Source organism: Lithobates pipiens, unplaced genomic scaffold, assembly GCF_037356315.1.
Source record: "Lithobates pipiens isolate NorthernLeopardFrog02 unplaced genomic scaffold, aLitPip1_a1.2 Scaffold_18, whole genome shotgun sequence".
NCBI lineage: Eukaryota > Metazoa > Chordata > Amphibia > Anura > Ranidae > Lithobates > Lithobates pipiens.
The window spans coordinates 106,867,182-106,890,503 of NW_027507758.1; the positions used below are offsets into that span (position 1 = coordinate 106,867,182).

At 38.7% G+C, this 23,322-nt stretch overlaps 1 protein-coding gene and 1 pseudogene across 2 annotated transcripts in view; one reads left to right on the forward strand and one right to left on the reverse strand.

Moving 5' to 3' along the window:
- WDPCP (WD repeat containing planar cell polarity effector) overlaps window positions 1-23,322 on the forward strand; it is a 547,580-nt gene that overhangs the window by 57,440 nt on the left and 466,818 nt on the right. For both annotated transcript variants that reach the window (XM_077485980.1, XM_077485981.1), the window contains exons 2-6: window positions 3,739-3,799; window positions 8,185-8,229; window positions 12,722-12,772; window positions 20,943-21,013; window positions 21,277-21,336. In XM_077485980.1, coding sequence (XP_077342106.1) covers window positions 3,739-3,799; window positions 8,185-8,229; window positions 12,722-12,772; window positions 20,943-21,013; window positions 21,277-21,336 — 288 coding nt within the window. The remainder of the gene's footprint in view (window positions 1-3,738; window positions 3,800-8,184; window positions 8,230-12,721; window positions 12,773-20,942; window positions 21,014-21,276; window positions 21,337-23,322) is intronic.
- Window positions 6,099-6,208, reverse strand: LOC143990635 (U2 spliceosomal RNA; annotated as a pseudogene).

The following is a 23,322-nucleotide window of genomic DNA, read 5'->3' on the forward strand; positions in this document are numbered from 1 at the left end:
GTAAACTGATTGGAGGTTTGTTTTGTTTAATAAATGTTTAAATGTAAGAAATTTTCTGTATCACTTATGAAGGCTGCTTTCACACTGGAGCGGGGCAGGCGTTGATGGTAAAACGCACGTTTTAGCGGCTCTTTACCATAATTTTAGCGATGCTATTTGGCTGCTAGTGGGGCACATATAACCCAGCTAGTGGCCAAGGAAGAGGTTAAATGTGCCCATGAAGCACTGCTGCCAAATCGCATTGCATGCGCTTCAGCAGTGGTGCCCATTCATATTAATAGGCAGGAGTGGTGGAGGAGCGGTATACACCACTCCAAACGTGCTGCTTGCAGGACTTTTTTTTTTAAGATCCTGCCAGTGCATCGCCTCCGTGTGAAAGCACTCTGTCTTTCACACAGACTGCAGGGGAGCCATTTTGCAGGCACTTTACAGGTGCTATTTTTAGCCCAAAAGCGCCTGAAAAACGCCCCAGTGGGAAAGGTGTGTTAGATCAAGGGGGATTAAAAAAAAATCGGCCGCCATGATTTCTAAATATGGGCATCGGCATCGGCCAGAGAAAAACCCATATCGGTCGACCTCTAATGTGAGCTATTTACTTTCCTGAAATTTGTGTCTATGGCCTGCCTTAATGTTATGCTAACAGTTCATAGAAACCATTTTGTCTCCTGTGTGCGTTGCAATGTAGCATCACAAGGGGAAGAAAACTATCCTAAAGCAAAATGCATCTGTATGCTTTAAGCTTATTACATGACAGGGCCGTGTTTTCCTGGCATGGGGATGCACAGGTGGTGTTGTCCTGATGTCATCAGTCACTGTGCCCCCATATGACATCCATATGGGTGCGGGGGACCTGCACATGTATGCATCCACACCCACATGGATGCCATATTGGGACACAGTTGCTGTGTCCCAATAGTCAACAATGGGACTGCTGGCACCAGGATGCACACAACAACTGTGAATTTCTGTGCTGGTAAAACACGGCCCTCTTCGGGGCACTCATGTAATCACCCTTTGTGAGTGAGGCCTTGGTTAGGAGACTTTGTTGATGATTTTTGGGGTGAACATCTGGGAGTGTGTAAATTAGGTAATCATTATGGGGCTTATTTACTAAAACTGGAGAGTGCAAAATCTGGTGCACCCCTGCATACAAACCAATCGGCTTCCATGTTCTACTGCCAAAGCTTAAAGTGATATTAAAGGCAATTTTTTTTTTTTTTAAATAACAAACATGTTATACTTATCTGCTCAGTGCACTGATTTTGCACAGAGCAGCCCAGATCCTCCACTTCTTGGGTGACCCACTGGCTTTTCTGGCCCCTCCCTCCTGCTGAATGCCCCCAGAGCAAGCAACTTGCAATGGGGACACCCAAGCAGGCTCGATCCACAGTTATTGCTCTGTGTGTCCATTCACACAGAGCCGTGGCTCGGCACCATTCCCTGTCTCTCCTCATTGGCTCACTGGCTGTGATTGAATGATGAATGGCTCCCGCTGCTTTCTCAGCCAATGAGGAGGGAGAGTCCCCGGAGTGCCAAGGCTCTCGTGTACATCGCTGGATTACTATGGGGCTCAGGTAAGTATTGGGGGGCTGCTGCACAGAGAAGGTTTTTTTTACCTTCATACATAGAATGCATGAAGATAAAAAAACTTGATTATTTAGAACCATTTTAATTAGGGCTGGGAAAAATTAAAGATTAATTCCTCGATTAATTGTTAATCTTTTTGATCGGTACTCACCTCTCCGCTGGCTTCCGGGTCTTCAGGGATTTCCGTCGGAGATCCGGTGACGTCACGGACATCGGCGTCACCGGACTCCTCCCCCTTCCCCAAATGCCTCCGTCTGCTAACGAAGGGAAGGGGGGAGGAGTGAAGTTAATGTCCGTGACGTCACCGGACAGCCTGGACAGTGATCATAAATATGGATGTGGTTAACTGGGATCATTCAGTGAGCTAATTGTAGGCAAATTTGATAACTTCAGTTTTTTAACATTGTTGTAAAAAAACAAAAAAACGAAATGTAAACACTCTGGTATGTCTGCGTGATTGGCTAAAGTGATGCCTACTTGACTACTATAAAGTGACTGACAGTCAATATACTAGATATGTTTTATAATTAACGTTAAACTAACTTTCTGCGTTTTTCTAAAAAAAGTTTAATAAAAAAAATTACTTACGTCCGTGCTACAGTTTGCATTTAAAACGTATTTGTGTGAACTGTGAAGTTAAGTCATGGATTGTGGAAACTAACTAGTGTCGGGTGATTGTATATAGTGCATACTACATTTACCACTGACTAATGCAAGGTTGGAGCTGTATGTGCGTTTATAATTAATCGAAATTAGTCGATTAAACGATTTAAAAAAACGATTAATTGAACTCGAAAATTTTAATCAGTAACAGCCCTAATTTTAATTGAACAAGATGAAGTTAGAAGCTGATTGGCTAGCATGCACAGCTTCAATGCATTCTGAATGCACCAGTCTTAGTAAATCTCCACCTATGTTGGGAAGAATTACAGAAAATTTTTATATTTTTCGTTACTATTTATTCCCAATAAAAACCAAGGGGATAAAATTTATTTTTCCAATCCTGCTGCCAAATGAAAGCCCTGTCTGTCCCAAAAAAAAAGTATAATACATAAGGGTAGACTACAAACGCTACAAAGGTATAATGCACAGAACCGAGACTTCGCTGACACACAAAAAAAAATTGCTTTAGGACTTGGGGACTTGGGGATCTCAGGAGAAAATGGCCTGGGGACTCAAGTGGTTTTCCTTGCACATAATTTAGGTATTTTTTGCAAAGTTAATTTACTCTTGGCTTCACCTCTTTCACTAAGCTAAGTGAAAATTAGCTTTGCAAAGTGAACATGCTCTACTATTTAAGTAAATCAACCCGAGTGTGTTTGACTTTTTATCTTTTTTAACCCAGTTTGAAAATTATTAGCCACAAGAGGCCAACTTATCTCATATATTGTACTGTTATAGTTTGCAATCAAAAATTATACTAACACTAATCACTAACTATGGCAATATATATTTACCTTATTGTATACTATTTCTCTAAATTTTCTTATGTACAACTCGTTATTATTGTAATTATTCTGTCATAATTATGCATTTTCTTTGTACCACCTTTTGTACCAAATAAAAATAGTTTGTAAACAAAAAAATAAAAAAATATAATTAGGCGCATTTCCTTAAACTATCTGCAGGTGGCGCAATTGTCCTCATTTTGTCTTCTGTGGATCTTTAGCTTACAGATTTGTCACACCAAAATGGTTGAAGTTGGTGAACAGTGCTTCGTGATTTAAGAAAGAGCTGTGGTAATTTCGGTATAGCTTTTTACCTTCTTTGTTGAAAGCAGAAATACCTTTTTTTTTGCCAATGAACGTACCAGAAAAGAGCAGATGTGGTCTGGTGTAACCAAGAATGCCAACAAGTTCACTATGATCTCAGATGTTACTAATTTTGTTGTAGATGATGAGAATTATACCATGATATGAGGAAAATTTTATATTGGTATTCTTTTTCTGAGCCACACTCAGGATTTAGTGACCGGAAATAAAATGAGACATCTTTTATTTATTTTTTTAATATTGATTTTTAGACTTTTCTATTGCATGCTTTTGGATGCTGATGGCACCGGCGCCTGTACAATACGATTGCTGATAATAGGTGCCATTCATTTGCACATGTTGTTCTTTTCTTTGAGCAGACCTATTTTCTCTTTCACAGATGTCGTTCTGCCTGACTGAGCTGTACCTGTGGTCTCTGAAGAATACCTTGCATGTTGGAGGTAAATCTGTTTTATTGAAGTTTATTTTGGACACTCAGTGGAACCCCGGCGCTCTGCAAAGGGCTTGTAATGTATTAGCCTGCAATGCCTTACAGGTATCTTTTGAAAAAGTAAGAGTTCCAAAATGTATCAATTAACTGGGAAATGCAATTCTTACAAAAGAGTTATTCTTACTATAGTATTATTTTCTCTATAGGAGATGTGAAAAAAGTATGATTTATTACTTTTTAATCCTTTTTGTTGTTAATTTTTTTTTTTTTTAACATATAAAGGTTTATACAAATTCCTGCTATTCTTTATTACTGGGGCATTCACCAACATTTCTGCTACAAGAGATTCAATATCACATTTTTTTTTTTTTTTTTTAAAGCTGAGGTTTAATCCACTTATATTTTGACCTCTCTGGTTTCTCAGTTTCCCCTTTCTTCGACAAGCTAATGAAACCATTAAATAAAAAAAAGTTTATTTTACACCCAGTAATGTCATAATTAGGTCTCTATGCTTCTCTATACAATACAGTCAGATCATGGCAGGTGGGAGGTGTTGGCAGTGTCCTGTGCAAAGCTTCCTGACAACATCACAGTGCCCTGTCTCAGTACTCCCCTCAAAAGCCCTTAGCCCTGATACAAGCTGTGGGCTGGCTCTTGGGAGTAGTTATTCAAATACCAAAATGACTTGATTAGTGTTATGCCCTGTACACATGGTCGGATTTTCTGATGGAAAATGTGCGTTTTGTCGGAAAATCCGACCGTGTGTGGGCTCCATCTGACTTTTTCCGTTGGATTTTTCGAGGCACAAAGTTTGAGAGCAGGATCTAAAATTTTCCGACAACAAAATCCGATTGCATAAATTCCGATCGTGTGTAGACAATTCCGACGGACAAGGTGCCACGCATGCTCAGAATAAACTAAGAGATGAAAGCAATTGGCTACTGGCCCGTTTATAGTTCTGAAGTACTTGTTTGACGTCACCTCGTTCAGAACGATCAGATTTTCGACAACTTTGTGCGATCAAGAAACAAAATTTATATGGAGGGACTTATGGACTTTATAGGCACCAGTACAAGTCTAAAAATTATTTTCATTAAACTATTTTATTATTACAAAAATACAGTTAAAAAACAAAAACAGATGATATATTCGTTTGTGGAGATTATTTTATACAGTAATGTAATCTGTAAGATTACAGTGTACTGTATGGTGTTTGTTTTTTTATTTTTATTGAAAGTCTGTGGCGTGCAAAACACACTCAAAAACTTCACCCGGTGCCAAAAAAATGCGCACACACATAAGGAGTGAACTCAAAAAAGTGCAACGGGTACAAAAGTCCTCTGAAATTGGAGAGCCTTGCCTGAATCCCCCAGGCGCTAGGCTCCTGACAGGGACAAGGGTACTTAAAACATGGTCAGTCTGGCCGAAACCAGACCGACCCCTTTCTTTGAAAGGTCTGCCGAAACAGACACACCCACAAGTACTAGGTGAGGCTTCCTGGAAGGGAGACTCCAACAAAGAGAGAGGGCGAACTAAGCCAGAAGGCCATGTCCACTCCCTCCCCAGACTTTCAGGACAGGCCCAAGCACCTGCGACTCTACTCATCACACACAGTGCACAGTGACAACATAAAAACGTGACACACAACAAAGGAAATAAATTAAATAAAGTGGGGGAGGAATAAGTGAAATTGAAAAGGTGGCCATTATGTATAACAATGACCCGGCCCTCTGGCCAGGAATAAAAAAATTCTCCGGTCCTAGCCAAAAGGCCCGACCCTAGAGTCAGGTGCTAAAAAAGCATGTTGTTTCATGATGCAGTGTCCTTGGTGCCCAAAATCAAAGTGACCCTCAGTCACAGTGATATTTAGGCACCCCTGGACTGACACTCCAGGGGCACATACTCCATAGGCTTTCAAACCCCAACCTTGACCCACAGCCCAGACCACAGCAGCCCCCACTCCAGTCAGGAAGACATGGAGTTCAGGAAGCCCGGGGAGAGCCTGCCCCTCAACAAGCTCATCCCCGCTCCCATCACTCCTACCCAATTACATCCAGAGGTACTAGTGTTCCTCCCTGCTTTGCGGAGTAGGACCCGGTGTTCCCTCCCGAAAAACTGTCCGGAGCTAGAGCTACCCCAATCTAGGCCAGAAGGCCAGGGACCTGACCTCTGGATCAGACCCAAGATGGAGCACCCATCCTCACCAGGAGCACCCTTCCGGATGGCTCAGACTCAGGCCCCACTGGCACCATCATGGATGCCTAGCTGCTGACCCTTACCGAAACTGCCTTTCCAGGTGCAATGACACCATTGGATTTGCATCAGCCCTCCCCACCTCGGGAGTGACGTCAGCGCCTCCTCTGGAGACTGATAAGAACAGATACTACACTTGATTTTAGCCAAAAGGCAGAGAAGAAGGGAAAGGTGGAAAGGTGAATGAGGTCAGCGCAATAGCAGATTTGGCTAGAATCAGTTTATTAGTAATTAGGTTGGGTGTTGTAACCTGTCCAATCACTGGACTCCATGGTATGGTACATGTGCAGTGGATGATGAAAATATTTGCCCATAAAGGCAATGTTTGCTGGATTGAGTCCTGTAATATATTATTAAGCGTATTCCTGCAGGTTAATAACTGCCCCAATTTAGATGGTGCGTTTGTAAATCTATATAGAATTTAGAGTAGAATGTAAAATTCAGCAATAAATATGTAATGTGTAGCCTGCATATTCACCAACAACCAATTTACATGGAACATTAAAGTACCATAGAAGACAAAGAACCCAACTAGTGGTCAGCTGTAGGAGGCCAGCTGTAGCATCATTGGTTACCTTGATTCTGATTGCCATTATATTGTCCCAATTTAATTGGATTCCATGAGCCCCCCATTCACTCCGGTGTGGCTTTAAAATCACGCAATTTTAAAGCCACACATCAGTGCGGTTTGCACAGCCGATTTCATTGCGGCTCGCGACTTCCTTTAACAGAAGTCTATGTAAGTCGCAATGAAATCGGTTAAAAAATAGTGCAGGAACCTTTTTCATAATTGCTGCGACATGAGTTGCGGCGATATGAAGGGTTCCATTGCCGGCAATGGGGTGCAACTTGTCATGTGATTTGGAACTGCCAAATCGCATGACAAGTCGCACCGGTGTAAACGGGGACTAAAGGTTACTCTCAACATATTTTTTTTATTGAAATGTTTACAGTCGCAGGATACAGGTTCAATCATCAGTAGGCTTCTTCTCTAGCCTTACATAATTTAGCTGACAGTTCCTGACCTGGATCTCCTTAAGATTACCTCCGACTGCAGTGACTATGCTTGAACACATTTCCTATTTTTAATTCCAGCAGTTTAGCCAAAAAAAGCAATTTCACACAACTGTTATGTTGTGGATCCTGCATTTGTTAGCTATAATTGTATAGAGGACTCCCACAACCATAAATAACCGGCATTGCTGCAGGATCAGTTAGTGGCTTGGTTCTCCACCACCGCCACTATGGGAACATCAGCTGCATGCTGAGCGAATCTGCAACCCTTCCAGCACAGATCAAATGTTAATTTATTGTTAAATTAAAATCAGGCTCGGAAGATACCGGGAACAATTTCTTACATTGTTGTTATGAGTTCAGAGAAAGTATTGATGTGGAAAAAGAATTTAATGGCATTTGCTAGAGAGCTGTGTTAAACCAATTGAGTGTGGCTGATATGCAGCACAGAGCAGTGTATTGCATGTCTTGCTGAAATCAAGTGCTTTCAGCTGCTTTGTAAAAATGTCTCTCCCTCTCTCTCCCATACCCTTCTCCTCTCACTCTCTTTCTTCCTTTTTTCTCTTTTTTTTCTTTATTTTTCTTTCTTTCTTTCCCTTTTTTTTTCTTTCTTTCTTTCTTTCTTTCTTTCCTTTTTTTCTTTCTTTCTTTCTTTCCCTTTTTTCTTTCTTTCTTTCTTTCCCTTTTTTCTTTCTTTCTTTCCCTTTTTAATCTTTTTTTTTTTTAAATCTTTTTTCTCTTCTTTTTTTTAAATTTTTTTTCTAATCTTTTTTTTTATATTACTTTCTTTCTTTCTCTCTTTCTTTCTCTCTTTCCTTCTTTCTTCTCTCTCGTTATTTCCTCTTTCTCTTTTTTTTATATTACTTTCTTTCTTTCTTCTCTCTCGTTCTTTCCTGTTTGCCTTCTTCTTCCTTTTCTTTGTTTTTCCTCTCTCACACTCTTTTTCTATTATTTTTTTTTCTTCCTCTTTCCAATTTTTTTTTTTCATCCTCCTTTTTCTTGTTCCTTTCATTTTTCTCTTTTCTCTTGATTCCCTTTCTTTCTTTGTCCTATTTCTCTCCTCTTCTTTTTCTCTCTCTCACATATTACCCCCCCCCCCATCTGTATTTCCCTCTCTCCCTATACTAGATGAAGATCTTGGAGTACATCATTATCACGAAAAGAAAGAAGCAGGTAATGTCAATATTTGTTACTATTATGTATTACTTTACCAACTGTGTGGCCGATGGCGTGTTGCATCTAAAACAGGTAGAGTAGAAATAATGTATCTAAATATTTGTTATTGTATAAACCCTCAAAGCAACAAGTAATCCCAATGTTTTATTTAGTAACTTGCTTAAGCCAGTGAGTGTGTTCGCTATGTACAACACTTCACTTTTGTACATGGTGATTGGAAACACAAGGTCCCTAACTGCTTGGCTAGAAGGCTGGCTGGAAGAGAGAGCTGGGCACATTTGGCAGTTTCGCTGTTGCTGTTTGTCTGATTTAGAAGTAGTTGCGCAATGTTGATGCGGTGCCAGCTCTCAGTCTACAATTCATTCATGCTGAAGTTTACATCCACGGGGTTTAAATAGATGTTCTTCAGTTTCCCACTAGAGGGCATTACACGCCCAGAAGTGCGATTCATTCTTGGCCTCGTACATCTGTAGTTGATATCTGAAATAGGCATTTCAGGAGTAAATGATCAATTTTCTTTATCTGATTAATTGGGTTAATCCTAGAAGTTTCACAAAGGGCCAAGAGGTCCCTACGGCTAACGTTGCTCCTTGTTCCAGGCCAAAGCTGAGCAGAGTGGTTTGTGTGGGCATCCCTTGTCCTGTGTGCAACCACTAAGGTCTTGATGACAGACTGACTCTGGATTCAGTTGCAGATCATTTTCTTATGTGATGAGATTGGAAACTTGGAATCCCAACTCTCCTGCTGGGAAACTTGAACTCTTGTGTCTTCACAATTTATTCTGAGGTCACTCGCTAGATCCTCATCTTGGAGCTTTGCGTTTCTGCGGATATAGTTCTTGACTTACATGTCATACAGTTAAACCTCAAGTCCTGATAAATATAAAGACACCCTTTAATTCAGCTATGTACACAGTGTATTTTTTATACAGCTAGAAACCTGAACTTTTACTTTCTCCATCAACTCCTACCGTAGTTACTACTTTTTGTATCACTTACCCCTCCATTTAGGGAGGAGCTCTCTTGAATTGTATTGTACTGTATTCCCCCCCCCTCCCACCCCTTATTTTGTAAAGTGCAGCACAAACTGTTGCCGGTATATAAATCCTGAATAATAATAATACTGCTAATAAATGTACCTCAAATACTTAATTTTGTCTTTTTTTTTTTTAAAGCCAGCCATAAACAGTCCGAATCTCGGCTGATTCCTGCTGAACCATGTATGGGCAGGCTGAATTTAATCAAGTTGATCGATCAATCAACTTGGGTACAACCAGCCTGTCAGATTTTAAATGCGATTTATTGCAGGCGGTTGTTATAGCCACTAGCAATAATCACTGTTTTCAATGGGGACGGCTTCTTTATTAGAGATATTTCTATAGCACCAACAATTGTTGCAAATTCACATTACTGAATTTGGAGCTTACAATCTAAGGTCCCTATTTCACATGCAAACATACACATACTAGGGGCAGTATAGACAGGAATCATTTATCCTACATGCATGTCTTCGTAGTGTCAAAGGAAGCAGGAGTAGCCAGAGCAAACCCACAAAGCACAAGAACATGCAAACTGAGGACCCTAATGCTGCAAGGCAGAAGTGCTAACCACTAAGGCCACTTTCACACTTGTGCAACTTTTCCTGTGACTTTGGAAATCAGAGTTGCATGATAAGTCATACCCCATGATTCCCAATGATAGCCATTTATATCTGTGCAACTTCAAGTCGTCCTGACTTCAAAGTAGTCCCTGTACTACTTTGGTCTGACTTTGATGCGAGTTGAGGTCCATAGACCTCAAGTTTACACAGGTGTTTAAAGTGGTTGTAAACCCTTACAAACCACTTTGACCTACAGGTAAGCCTAGATTAAGGCTTACCTGTAGGTCCAAGAAATATCTCCTAAACCTATACAGTTTAGGAGATATTTGCCCGTAGACAGGCACCGCTGTCTACGGCGCATGCGCCGTAGACAGCAGCGCGCAGGCGCACTGAGCGCGGCATTTCTAACAATGGAGCTGCCGCGCGTGTCGGCTCCTGTGCGCATGCGCGGGAGTGACATCATCGCGGCTCCGCCGAATGACAGCGGCGGAGCTGCGAGACCCCACCGAAAAGATGGATGCGCCGGACTACAGGGTACAGCGGTGACATCGCTGGCTCCTGTGTCAGGTAAGTGACACATAATGGGCTACTATGCGATGCATAGTAGTCCATTATGCTTTGCCTTTGCAGGGAATGAAAGAGGAAGTAAACCCATTAGGGTTTACTTCCTCTTTAAATCGTATTAAAATCGCGGCAAAAACGCAGCCGTAAAATCACATAACTTTGAAGTCTCGGCAGTCTGAAAAGGGCCTAAGCCAATGTACTGTCTATATAATGATAAAAACTATTTAAAAAAATACTTGTTGGTAAAACTTTTTACATGATGGTAAACTTATCCAAAGCTCTCTTCAGGCCAGTGGGGTCATCAATCACTTTAAAGGTTCAGTAAAGAGCCTTGGAAGGCAAGAGGGAGTAGAGCTTAGGACAGTTGAGTTTTGCATATAAATTCATCTGCCTATATTTCTGCATCTGCTGAAAATGTTGACATTATGTTCTCACGCAAGATCATTTCTCCTTGTGTATTTTTTATCGTTTTCTCAAACTAAAGTGTCCATATTTGTGACAGATTTACTTTAAAATTTAAAGTATAACTAAAGGCAAGGCAAAAACCTTTCTTTAGTTTTTGGATAGTGTGGAGAGGGATTAGAACACCTGTTAGGTTTTATTACTGTCTGTGCCCCAGATTCACGCTCTCTCTTTTGTCCCGTTTACCACCATCATCGGAAGTGTAAAAAAAAGAATACACATTTTAGGAATTTGGAAATGGTAATGAAGGAGAAAACTTCCAAGGTGGACACTAGTTCCAGTGACAATCAAGGGATTCCCTTAATTTGGGGGAATTTCCTCTCACTTCCTGTTTTGGATATGGGACTGGATGTGAAGAGAAATCCCTACGGAACACTGAAAAAACGTATTTTAAAATATAAAAATATTTTTTAGAAGAATAAGGGGGGAACATTACAAGGCGGAGCGGTCAACAAACATTGCCAAACTCCATACATTCGGCGTCATAAATGCATAAAAATAATAGGGAAGACAAAAAGGGAGGAGGGCGGGGGAGCATTAAAGGGGTCATATCAAATAGGATGTACCATCTATGGTGTCCCTTATAAACGTAAACAACTAGGTCAAACATCTGATGACTAGTTATATAATGTAGACCCCTAATGCCATAATGAATGATAGGAGGCCATCACAGAGACATCTTATTATCCCCTCCATTACTCAAAAATGGGGGAAAAATAGGTTTTGCTTTTAGTTGTAATTTACTTCCAAGCAAACAATTAAATACACAGATGAAATATATTAAAGGGAGCTGGTTTACTTTTCCAAAGGATTTGCATTTGTATCCATCCGGTTCTGAGATTTATAGAGCTGTGCCACATAGCACAGCCCTGTCTTGCTCATCTCTCTTGTTTGCACATAGGAGGACAGTGGGAGTGTAAAGGGAGCTTTCTGAAGCACATGACATCCATTCTGTCCTGTATTTCTTGCCCCCCCCTCCCCCCCAAATCTTATTCAAATGAATGTGTTCCAAAATTTCCAGTAGATGTGTTCCAGGATCAGTATCAGGTTGCAAACATAAGTGTTAGGGCCAGTTCACACCAGACGCAGTTCTGTTCAGTTCCGTGTTCTTTTTTTCTGCACTGAAAATGTATGCACAGTGTTTTCCATGTATTCCAATGGCTCTAGTTCACACCATGCAGTTTCTGGTCAGTTTCCGGTCAGTTTCGGCCCCAGAACTGACTGTATTGGTGCAGAAAAAACGGAACTGCATGAAACTGCATCTGGTGTGAACTGCCCTTAGAGTGAGTTGCACTGCAGCAATGTCTGGATGTAAAATTGATCTACTCAGAAGGTAGACTTTGCTAACTATAGTTGTATATATTTTATAGCAGACTAGGTGTCACACTGTATACTCCTATTTATTGCAAATATTGATTTATTCAACAATCCGTAAATGTATTTTTAAATAGTATCCAGTGTGTGCAATAGGACCTAAAAGGGCATTGTTTTGTGTATAATGCCGCTTTCCAAACATATTTCAGGCATTGGGAGCTGAAAGTAGAAGGTATTAGCTTACTAGAGTACGGGGAAGCGCAGTGATTCTCACGCCTATTTAAATAAGCAAGCTGAATGTGGGGAGGTGGAAGAGTTGAATGCTGTGCATTGTCACCTGCTGTCAGTCCACCTGGGCAGTAAAAAAAATCCAAACGTTTCCCTATGGGCTGCATTAAATGCCTGTACAGACATAAATGAACACAACTGAAAGTGAATACTATTTCCAATGTTAATTATATCATTCTATTCCCCTACTTTAAAACATAATTGTTACCAGACCTGTGTGTCTTATTTGTGCCACTGACCATATCTTCTTGTTTCCTTCTAGCTCCATATCCAGAATATGGATTCCTGGACGAGAGGCAGCAACTTGCTGAATGTAAGAATGGCAACAAAACATTCTCAGTAAAACCTTTTTTTAGCAGTCTGATTTTTAGAAGGGACATTTATTTATATCTATATACTTGACCATTTTCTGTGCATTGTCTCTCATGCACACAGTGAACTGCAACAAGACACATTCAACTGCACTGATTATACATGTCATGTATGTATATGTGTGAAAACAGAACGCACATACATGCTGCTGGTGGTACTTTTCTGATGGATTCATTATGTAATGTATCACAGAGAGTGAATAAATGTCTTCCTGACTGTGTGTCCTCCTGTAGCCAATGCTTGGCAAACTCTGCTGGATGAATGGCACCCATATCAGCTTCTTGTGTCAGCGCGGGCCAGTGGTGTTTTATAGGAAAGAGTGGAGTTGAATTCTTTGATAAAAAAAATTCAAAAATCTACCAAGGTATTGAAATAATGCAACACATCCAATACCTGCATTTATATGATTCCCATAGACATTAGGTAATTCCCTTCTGACCATGTTGTTAGAACAATCTCTTTCATTTTATTGAAAAATGTCTGAGATTATTTAGGCCAATAGACATTTTTTTAATGTCTATAAGTAATGAAATACTTGGAATGTGTAATGTAATTACTATTATACAAAAACAAATATTTATTATTTTTAGCAATTTGAACTGGTTCTAAAGGCTGAAGGTTTTTTTTTTTTTTACTTTCATGCATTCTACGCATGAAGGTAAAAAAAACCTTCATTTTGCAGCTTCCCCTTAGCCCCCTCCTCCCAATACTTATCTAAGCCAGATCTCGATCCAGCGATGTGCACATAAGTAGCTGCTCTCACGACTCTCCTTCCTCATTGGCTCAGACACAGCGATACGAGCCATTGACACCCAGGAGGAGGGAGCAAGGGGTGGGGCTGAGCCTCCTTCTGTGTGTCAATAAAGACAGAGCGGGGCTTGGGAGTGAGCACACATGATTTCTCCCATAGTAAGCTGCTTGCTATGGGGGCAAATTGCAGGGGGTAGGAGCCCAAGACATCAGCGGCGGACCCAAGAATAGAAGGATCTGTGCAAAACCATTGCACAGAGCAGGTAAATATACCATGTTTTTCATTTGTTTTTGTTTTTTTATTAGCTTTAGTATCACTTTAAACAAAAGCAACAACAAAAAATTCAACAGTTCGGCAGAAAGCACACATTGGGGGATAATATTATTAATGGCAAGCAGGTTCTTTACAGTGTAAAGAGACTGTGTCTTTAGCTTAGTGTATGTGGAGAAAATTCACTTTGCTAATAATACCCCATTGTGTGCAAAGAAAAAAAAAATGTTTTTTGCTTTCTTATGATTGGATGATTGAAGTTAACAGAGCTTCACTGCATTAACTGAGCTATAAAGAGAAAATTCTCTTGCGTAGTGAAGATTCCCTTGCAATGTAAACAGCCTATTTGCCTTTAATAAATCAACCCCAATTTGTCTAAACATGAATCAATGATCTTATTTTCTTTATATCCCAGTCCCGAAAAATATGAAGTAATACTTTTAACTTGAGTTATTAAACTTATAGCGTAACTTCACTTTTGTTGAGAAAAGAACATTCCCCTCTGGGTGATCTATGTACATTACACATTCTGTGTATAGAAAACCTCCAGGTAGCCATATTGCATTTCACAGAAAATTACTGCGGCTGCAGATTGAAGAGGAGAGGTAATTTTTAATAATATTTAATTGTGTCACAATTGTATATACTATATTATTTTTTCTTTATTTGTTATTTTTTTTTCCCCATGAAAGTGGAGTTACCCTTTAAGTATTTAAAGTGGCAAGCTTTCAGGATAAGTTAAAGCCTTTGTCAGGCTTTATGCATTAAAAAAAAGGAAATATGTAAAGCCTGCAGAAAGAGTCTAAGTTAACCTGAAAGCTTGCAGATTTAAATACCTAAGTTAAATTGTATCGCTAAAACACAGTACAACCTTTTTCTAGTCCCAAAAATACTTAGCCAATGTAATATATTTAATATTAGTGTAGTAATTTATGTCATTAGAGTTCATATCTTATGACATATGGAAGCATTGTTGGAGAACTCTCCTGTCATAAACTCTATTAAGTCAATTGTAAAATTATAATGAAATTGATGATGATTAAAATAATCTGTGTATTCTAACCAAGCGTAAATTTGCATTTCCATGTAAATGGTTGGGGTATTTCTATTGAAAGCTATTGGGTTTCTAGCCTTTTTTTCCCCACAAATACTAGTGTGTTGCTAAATAATAGGAGACAAATAAGAGCACATAGCTACCATTACAAATAAATACTTTCTTTAATAAGGTGCTAAGCTCTACGGGGCAGCCGAGTACAGTGAGACAAACAAGAAACACAACAAAACCCAATGACTGTAGAGTGAGTAGCGGGGCCCCTAATAAGATGTATCAGGTGACACTTTTTGCTTTGTAGTATAGGTGAACAGCCTGCTGTACCCCTTGTGATTCACAGATTGCTCTCCACTGATGTCATTCTCTCTCTCTCTCTCTCTTTTTTTATTTTATTTTTTTCTTGTTTTGCCGCTGAGTGCTGCACTCTTGCTCTAATCTTCCCTTTAATGGAGATTCCAAACTGCTTAGGTATGGCAATGAGATTTGAACAATCTTGAACAGGATTTTTATCACACTGTTCAGCTTCAGTGCGGAGTATCAAGGCAAGCATGGCAAACAAATTGCAGAGGCTACAACTAAGCAAGAAAGCGCCCTTTAATCTCTCTGTTGTATTTCTGTGAGGTGTGTCGCCTGCGATTCTTTACCATACGCACCGTATACCTATAGAGAAAAGTATCAAATCACAATGGAATGCACTTATTTTCTAGCATGTCACAACTCTAAAATCGATTGTTAAATGATTAACACCTTACTCATGGGTGTTTGTGAATATCTTTACTATGTCTGCTTTGTCGATGTCCATTTTGGTGACTCACTAGGTATGTTTTCAGTGGGCTTTATTATTAGCCTGTACACAGTATGTCTGAAAATAGAACACACATACATGCTGCTAGTGGTACTTTTCTGATAAAATGAATGTGTAGTATATCACAGATGTGAATGTCTCCTCCTGACTGTGTGTACCTTGCAGGTTTTATTTGTTTCAGCCACACACAATTGATTTCCTGAGCAAGAAGAGGAAAGTAGCAAAAAAATAAAAAAAATTTTTTGGTCTCAGTTCAGATGCAGAAGTGTGAACTTGGCCTATTTGCTTACTTTATATATGGTATTATGTTTTTTAATATTATAGTACACTTCCAATGTGAATTGAGGGCTAAGTGAGGTCCTGGGAGTGCATTTCAAGCATGCATTTCATAGATTGAAGCCTTTTGCAATTTTAGGAGCAAAAAATAGGAAATGACCCCCAATTTTTTCCACTTGTCTTATAATTAATCTTTTGCAGAATACTGTCATTTATTGTTCAGTTGCTTAATAAACATTTGTAATGTGTACAGTGTGATAGCTAAAAAAACAATTTTAGATTTTTAAAGTAAAATAAGACACAGCTAGTAAAAAGAACACCTAGAATTGACAGCATGGGTGTCTAAACACCTTGTAGGAGCAGCTTCAGGGCCCCAAACCCTGAAGGTTATATTATGCAGAACTAGAATAGTCACATATAGTTACATAGTTAATCTGGTTGAAAAAAAAAACACAAATCTATCTAGTTCAACCAACAGAACACCATGGTTGGGTGCTCAGGTCTAGCCCTTCCTACTGTCCATGCTTTACTATTGGACAACAAGTATGAAGAACGGCCTCACTGACTAATTGGTAGGTGCGGGAGGCAGGAGGGGGCTGACCCAAGTTCTTAAACTTGGTAGGGGATTGACATTTTCGTAATGGGGCATCCCAAATTTCTGTCCTCCTGTAGCAATTTGCAAAGTATTACTTTTGTACTGTATATGCTTTGACCCTGGTGGTGTTGATTTAACAGTTTGAAGGTAACCACAGATCCACTTTAAAAGCTTAAAATCAAAATTATTCTTGAGGCAGGACTGTATTGCCATTAAACCTGAATGTAGGGAACACACAGCAGCAGTTTTCTGGGATATGATTAAAATTTGAAACAATATTTGGCAATATTTATTGTATTGAGCCTCATACACATTTGCTGTTTTCTTCAAATTTTGGTCAAACTTGTAATTGTTTTCAGTAAAGCTTCATTTTTTTCTGCTTGCTTTAAAAGGTCTACCAGAACAAATTGAAATGCTCAGTTATAAAAAAAAACACTACAACTCCATGAAAAATTATTGAATATTTTCCAAGCTATGCAATCCTTTTTTTTTTTACCAATTCAAATAATAGAAATTTGCCAATTTATTTAGCTGTATATAATGACTGAGTTACAGTGTGTGTGGACACTATTAGGGCTACTGCAACAAACTACAGTAATACCTCGGATTGCGAGTAATGCGGTTAGCGAGCGTTTTGCAATACAAGCTTTTATTTTGAAAAAATCCTGACCTTGTCTTGCAAAACGAGCAGAATTCAACCCTCTGCAGTGTGCAGTACCGCATTTGGCCAGAGGTGCACTCGGAGCCACTCGGATGCACTTGTTTTTCCGAGCGGCTCCAAATGGTTTGCGAGTGTCTCCGGCACCCCCCCACCTCTGGCCAAATGCAGTACTGCATACAATAGAAGTCACTGTGGAACTAATTATCTGAGTTTCCATTGACTTCTATGGGGAAACCTGCTCTGATATACGAGTGCTTTGGATTACAAGCATTCTTCTGGAACAAATGATGCTCCTAATCCAAGGTACCGTTGTACATTTTTTCATCATGTGTTACTGCAACACAGTAGTGTAAATATCAATTCATAACATACTCAGAGCTAAAGTCAGGGATGACAATCCCTTTACTTCTGCTTCTTCATGAAGATCTCTGTATGGTTTTCATTTAGACAATGGAGCTCAAAAAGGGAGCAGTGTTCAGCTTTCTTATTAGAAAATCTAGTAAACTGTGTAAACATAGTGGGGTTGATTTACTAAAGCAGTAGATGGAGCATGTATACTTTTACAAAGTCATTCTTCACTTAACATAGTGAATGAGGCAAAGCTAAGTGCAATTGAATTTAGCAAAGAATACTTTTATTTTTTCTTACATGTGACTAGATGAATAAAATCAGAAAATATTTACAGTACGTCTTTCACTACACTAACTAGTGGATTTTCAATTTGCAAAGTAATCTAGAGCTTTCCTTTTTCATAGACCAGCCTCATGTTGTAGATGTATTCAATGTTTTTTTGAAAAATAAAGATTATTTTTTTTTCATAAATTATAAAAATAATAAAAATAAATGGTTCCCTTATTAAAATAACACAGACTAAAAAGCCCTGGTAGTTTTCCTTTAAGAAAGAACGAAGGTGCATATTTTCCTTTTGACATCTGTTAATGGTAATACATGGATTTTTCAGTTCTAATGACGAAGCCACTGCTTTCTGCCTTTCCAGTGTCTGCAGATAGGAGGCTGCAGAGCATTCATCTTCTCCTGATCCTCTTACAAAAAGGTTATGTGAAATACTAAATCTGCTTTAATCCCCAGAATACCAGAGAAGACAGCAGTGTATTACTGTATTCATTTGTTGCTCCTCTCTTATTTGCTGGCACACAGGATGTCATGATACATTTGATCACTTTCACTTCTTGTAAATATTAAAGCAGCGCTGGGCAACCTGTTGAATTTTGGGGTCCTCAAATGCAGGCGGCTGTTGCAAAGGAACACATTAGATCATGTTAATTTATCTTCTTTTTTTTTTTTTTTTTTTTAGTGGAGTGGAGTTTAGTTAGATTGGATGGGTTGCACTTTCACTGTAAAGCAAAACTCTACTTGTCAGTAATTCTTTTATATCAGTTATATATATATATATATATATATATATATATATATATATATATATATATATATATATATATATATATATATATATATATATATATATATATATATATATTAAATAAAACTTGTTTTAGAACACTATAGCATTACTTCGCATTGGACTCATTCAGCAGTACAATTTATTTATTTATTTTTTATTTTTTTGCTATCTTATATATTTTATATTCTATATAATTTATTATTTATAATTTTTTATATTATTTTTACCAACTGGAACTGCATATTTTTTCCTAAAATTACGTTTTTTTTTTTTTGCTTGCATTAGGTGCTTTAAAACAAAAGCTAAAGTGTAACTGTGGGCAAAATGAAAAATCACATATATGACGCAGGCTGTCATTAACATAAACGTAGCAGTTTTTGTTTCTCTGACTTCCCCCATAATAAAAATGTTTAACCTGTTGATCCTGGCATTAGATATGTTATCTCTAGACCTTTTTGTTTAAAAAAAAATAAAATAAATAAATAAAAAAAAAGCTTTTAGGCTCCATGCACACTGAAGCTCATAAATGGCCGTTTGGGCGTTTTTTTTAACAGCCCATAAACTCCCCTCTATGTGTCCGTTTTTGGATGTTTATAAGCAGTGGAGTTTATGGGCTCTTTTTTCTGGATGCCATAAAATCGCGTTCAGGAGTCGTTATTTTGACCACAAAAAACACCAAACACTCATAAACACTGATCATCATCGATAAACGCTCTAAAACGTGGCTCACCAGCATTTTTAAATGTTTTTAATCCACTGAAAAAAATCAATAATAAATAAAAAGTAAAAAAACAAAACAAACAAAAGCCGCAAAAAAAAATGCTAAAGGGGAAAAGTGCTAATAAACACTATTGCAAAAACTTTAAAAAACATTGAAAGACTCACTGCAAAGCTACTGGCATTTTTATAAAGTTATTTTAACATCCAGTGTGCATGGAGCCTTACTGTAACTGATAGACAGGTGTTCTCTGTAGTGGGATTCAACATTTTTCTTTTTTTTTTTTTTTTTTTTTTTTAGAATATTCTTAAACCCCTGGCAAGCAACTAAAACCAGTGTAGCATATGTACATGTATGTCTTAACTCCATATATTGGAAATTAAAACAAATTCAGGTGTTTGTTTTACAGTTTTAAAGGTATTTATATAACCTTGAGAGTTTATGTAGTGCTTTACATCACATACTGAGTTACACTAAACGATATCCTCATTCTCCAAAACTAATCTTTACACATTCACTGGGCTTGTTATCTATTTTTCACTACATGTTAATTACTGTGTTTTGTTGCCTCCTTTTAATCACTTGCCTACTGGGCACTTTTACTCCCTTTCCCACGCAGGCCAATTTCAGCTTTCAGCACTGTTACACTTTGAATGACAGTTGTGCGGTCATGCAACACTTATTCAATTTTTATCATTTTTTTCACACAAATAGAGCTTTCTTTTGGTGGTATTTAATTTAATTTTCTTTGCTAAACATGTTCACAGTTTGTTATAAAATTTTACAAATGGGTAATTTTTCTTCTTCTCTGATGTGCGCGCATGAGGATGCAGTGATGGGCACTGATAGACTGCACTGATGGGCATTAATAGACGGCACTGATGAGCACTGGTAGGTGGCACTGATGAGGAGGCACTGATTGGCAGCACTTGTGGGCACTGATTGGCAGTACAGGTCGGCACTGTTGGGATTGCACTGATAATCAGTTCTCTGGTTATCGGCTCTCCTCGTGCTGTCAACGTGAGGAAAGGAATGCCTATAACAAACTTCTGTTTACATTATGCTCAGCTGTGATTGGACACAGCTGATCATGTGATAAAGAGCCACCGATTGACTCTTTACCTCTCTCTGTGATCAGCAGTGTCCAGAGGACACAGCAGTCGCAGAGTTTGCTGCCCGCGCAACACAGCAGGTGCGATCACGGGAGGACATCATGTGACGGTCTCCTAAAATTGTCTGGCCGTGTTGTAGGGGTCATTTGGCTATAGTGCGGTCGGCAAGTGGTTAACATTCTCTGTGAGCTCCTGAACCAAAGAGCAAAGGAAGGTACTTCTCTGAGTTAAGAATACATTCTTGAATAGAATTTTCGTGCAAACTCTATGCAGATAGTGTCTTGATTGCAGGTCAAACTGAGGACTCAAGTGCTGCAAGTCAATTATATTTAAAAATACATTACCTTTTTTTTTATAAGTACATAACCTGATTCATTGGTGGTTTTATGTCCCAGTAAAATTCAGCTTTAAGGTTACCTATTTGCCAATAACTTTTTTTTTTTTTTAAGCTCGGGGTTTCCCGTGGGTGCTGAAGAACAAGCGTCCAGAAAAGCTTCGAGACAATCTCATGGAGCTGGAGGTATGTTTTTTGAGAAAGATACAAGAATGGCAGCAAACAATCCTCCTTTCAATCACCTTTCAGCAGCTTTAATTTTCATAAAGGATCAGGCATCACAGTGATGATAACAGTGCTTTTGTCTTGAGAACTGTTCTGAAACAGTTGCATCTTTGTTTATGTGGCATGCTAATCTCTCTCTGCTTGAAAACCTGAAGCACTTAAAGCAGTGCGAACAATATACACAGCCGACTCTCTAGAGCTCACTGTTTTCTCTTGTCCTACAGGAGCTGATGCAGAGCAGTGAGTGTGTGCTCAGTAAATGGAAGAACAAATATGTCTGTCAGGTAAAATGTTTTGACATGCCCTTCCTCTGTTGAGTCCGTGGAGCTGAACGCTTTTTCACTGTGTGATGGCACTGTTTTATTAGGGAAACCAGCTTCGAAAAAAAAGAATGTGTTTTTGTTGCAATTTTGCTTCCTTGCTAGTGATAAGTGGCTGCTTATTGAAGTAGATGCAAACCGTAACTGAATGATGTTATGTTTTCTAAAATTCTGTGTATTATAAACAGTTGTCTTATTTTTTTTATGTTTTTTACTTATTTTAAATCTTTAGTTGCACCTCAGTGCTGCTGATATCCTGCAGTCACTTTCTATATACAGTACATGCATGCACTCCAGTAATGGCTGTATGGCATTTCTCAGGTTGGCACTAAAAGACCATGCCTGTGTAATAGACAAAATCAGGAAATGGATTCTGATAATTACAACCAAACTAAAGCCCTGTGTGGCCACTTGTAGCCCCAGGAAAGGATAACCACATAAAAGAGATGGTTGTTATCCCACAACAGGTCTATATGCATGAACTACAGCAGGGGTCTCCAAACTTTCTAAACTAAGGGCCAGTTTACTGTTCTTCAAACTTTAGAGGGGGCTGGACTGTGACCTTTGACAGTAGAACTTGAGGAATAAGCGATGCCCCATAATTGGTATTAGGCAGAGCAATTGTGGCCCATTGTTGGTTACAATAGTGCACCATCATTGGTATCAAAGGGGGGAATAGTGCCCTATCATTGGGGTCAATAGGAGGAATAGTGCACCATTATTGGTGTCAGTAGGAGAAAGTATGCCCCACTGTTGCTGACAGTTGAGGGAATATTGCCCCTAGGTACAGATAAAAGCAAGCAAAGGGCTGAATCTGTTCCCCAGGCCGCAGTTTGAAGACCAGTGAACTACAGTGTTGGCTGCACATCACTTCCTTGAATTAATTTTACACAGTTTACATATTTACTATGTTTACATGTAACTTCCTGATAGTAAAAATGGTGGGCCATGCCAGCACAATGCTGCAGGAACTAACCTTTTGAATTTTGGGATATAAACCATTGGTCTGAATAAGCTATATTATGGTAAGCTATGCCATGGTAAGCTATGCTATGGCATTGCACCATTGCAGTAAATTATTGTGTTATTTCTCTACGATTACAGTCATTGAGGTATACTGAAAAAAAAATACAAATCCAACAATAACCTACAAATGATTGTAGGAGATATGTTTTAGCAGTGCTAGTAAATTGCAACACTGAATGAATGTTTAAGATAAAATATAGAACTGAGAAAATAAAAAGTTCATAAGGCTCTAATGTTTCCATCTCTGTACAAAAAATAAATAAAAGAAAATGAAAGGCTCTGACGAGCACAGCTTTAAATATCAAACAACCCTTAATCCAGTTACTTGTTACATTTTTATAATTTCTTGTTGTATTATTGCTTACACCTTAATTTATATTGGTTTTCAGTAATCCTCTGCATGCCAGGCCAACCAGTCTCCAGAACATTGCACAGTCTAATGTTTTTGGCTGATGGGCTTGCTTATGGGAGGTCCACAGAATTATGGACCACAGTGGTGTTCTAAGGCTCGAGCAATGCTTTACCGTCAACACGGCCGCAGCTGCAGTGTGAAAACAGCCTAATGGTTTCTGAGTCCTTCATAATATGTATGACCTGAAAATAAGGCTTAGCCATCGACTATCTTTCCTAAAGTCAGTATTTGCATATCATTGCACCTTTTAGTTTCAGAAGATCCAGGAAACATAAAAAAGTTCATACATTCCTAAGTGTAATGTATGTCTACAAGTGTTATTACATTTCAGAATTTTTTTTAAGAACAAAATTTAATTGGAGAGAAAATGAAGATGCAAAAGGAATAAAACAGCATTAAAGGTTCCTTATTAGTACCTAGCTAATGCCCCAATAAAGTTTTTCCCCAAACTTTAGCTTTAAGGATTATAGTGTAAATAGATGGTCCCCAGAAAGATCCAGTAATAAAAGTAT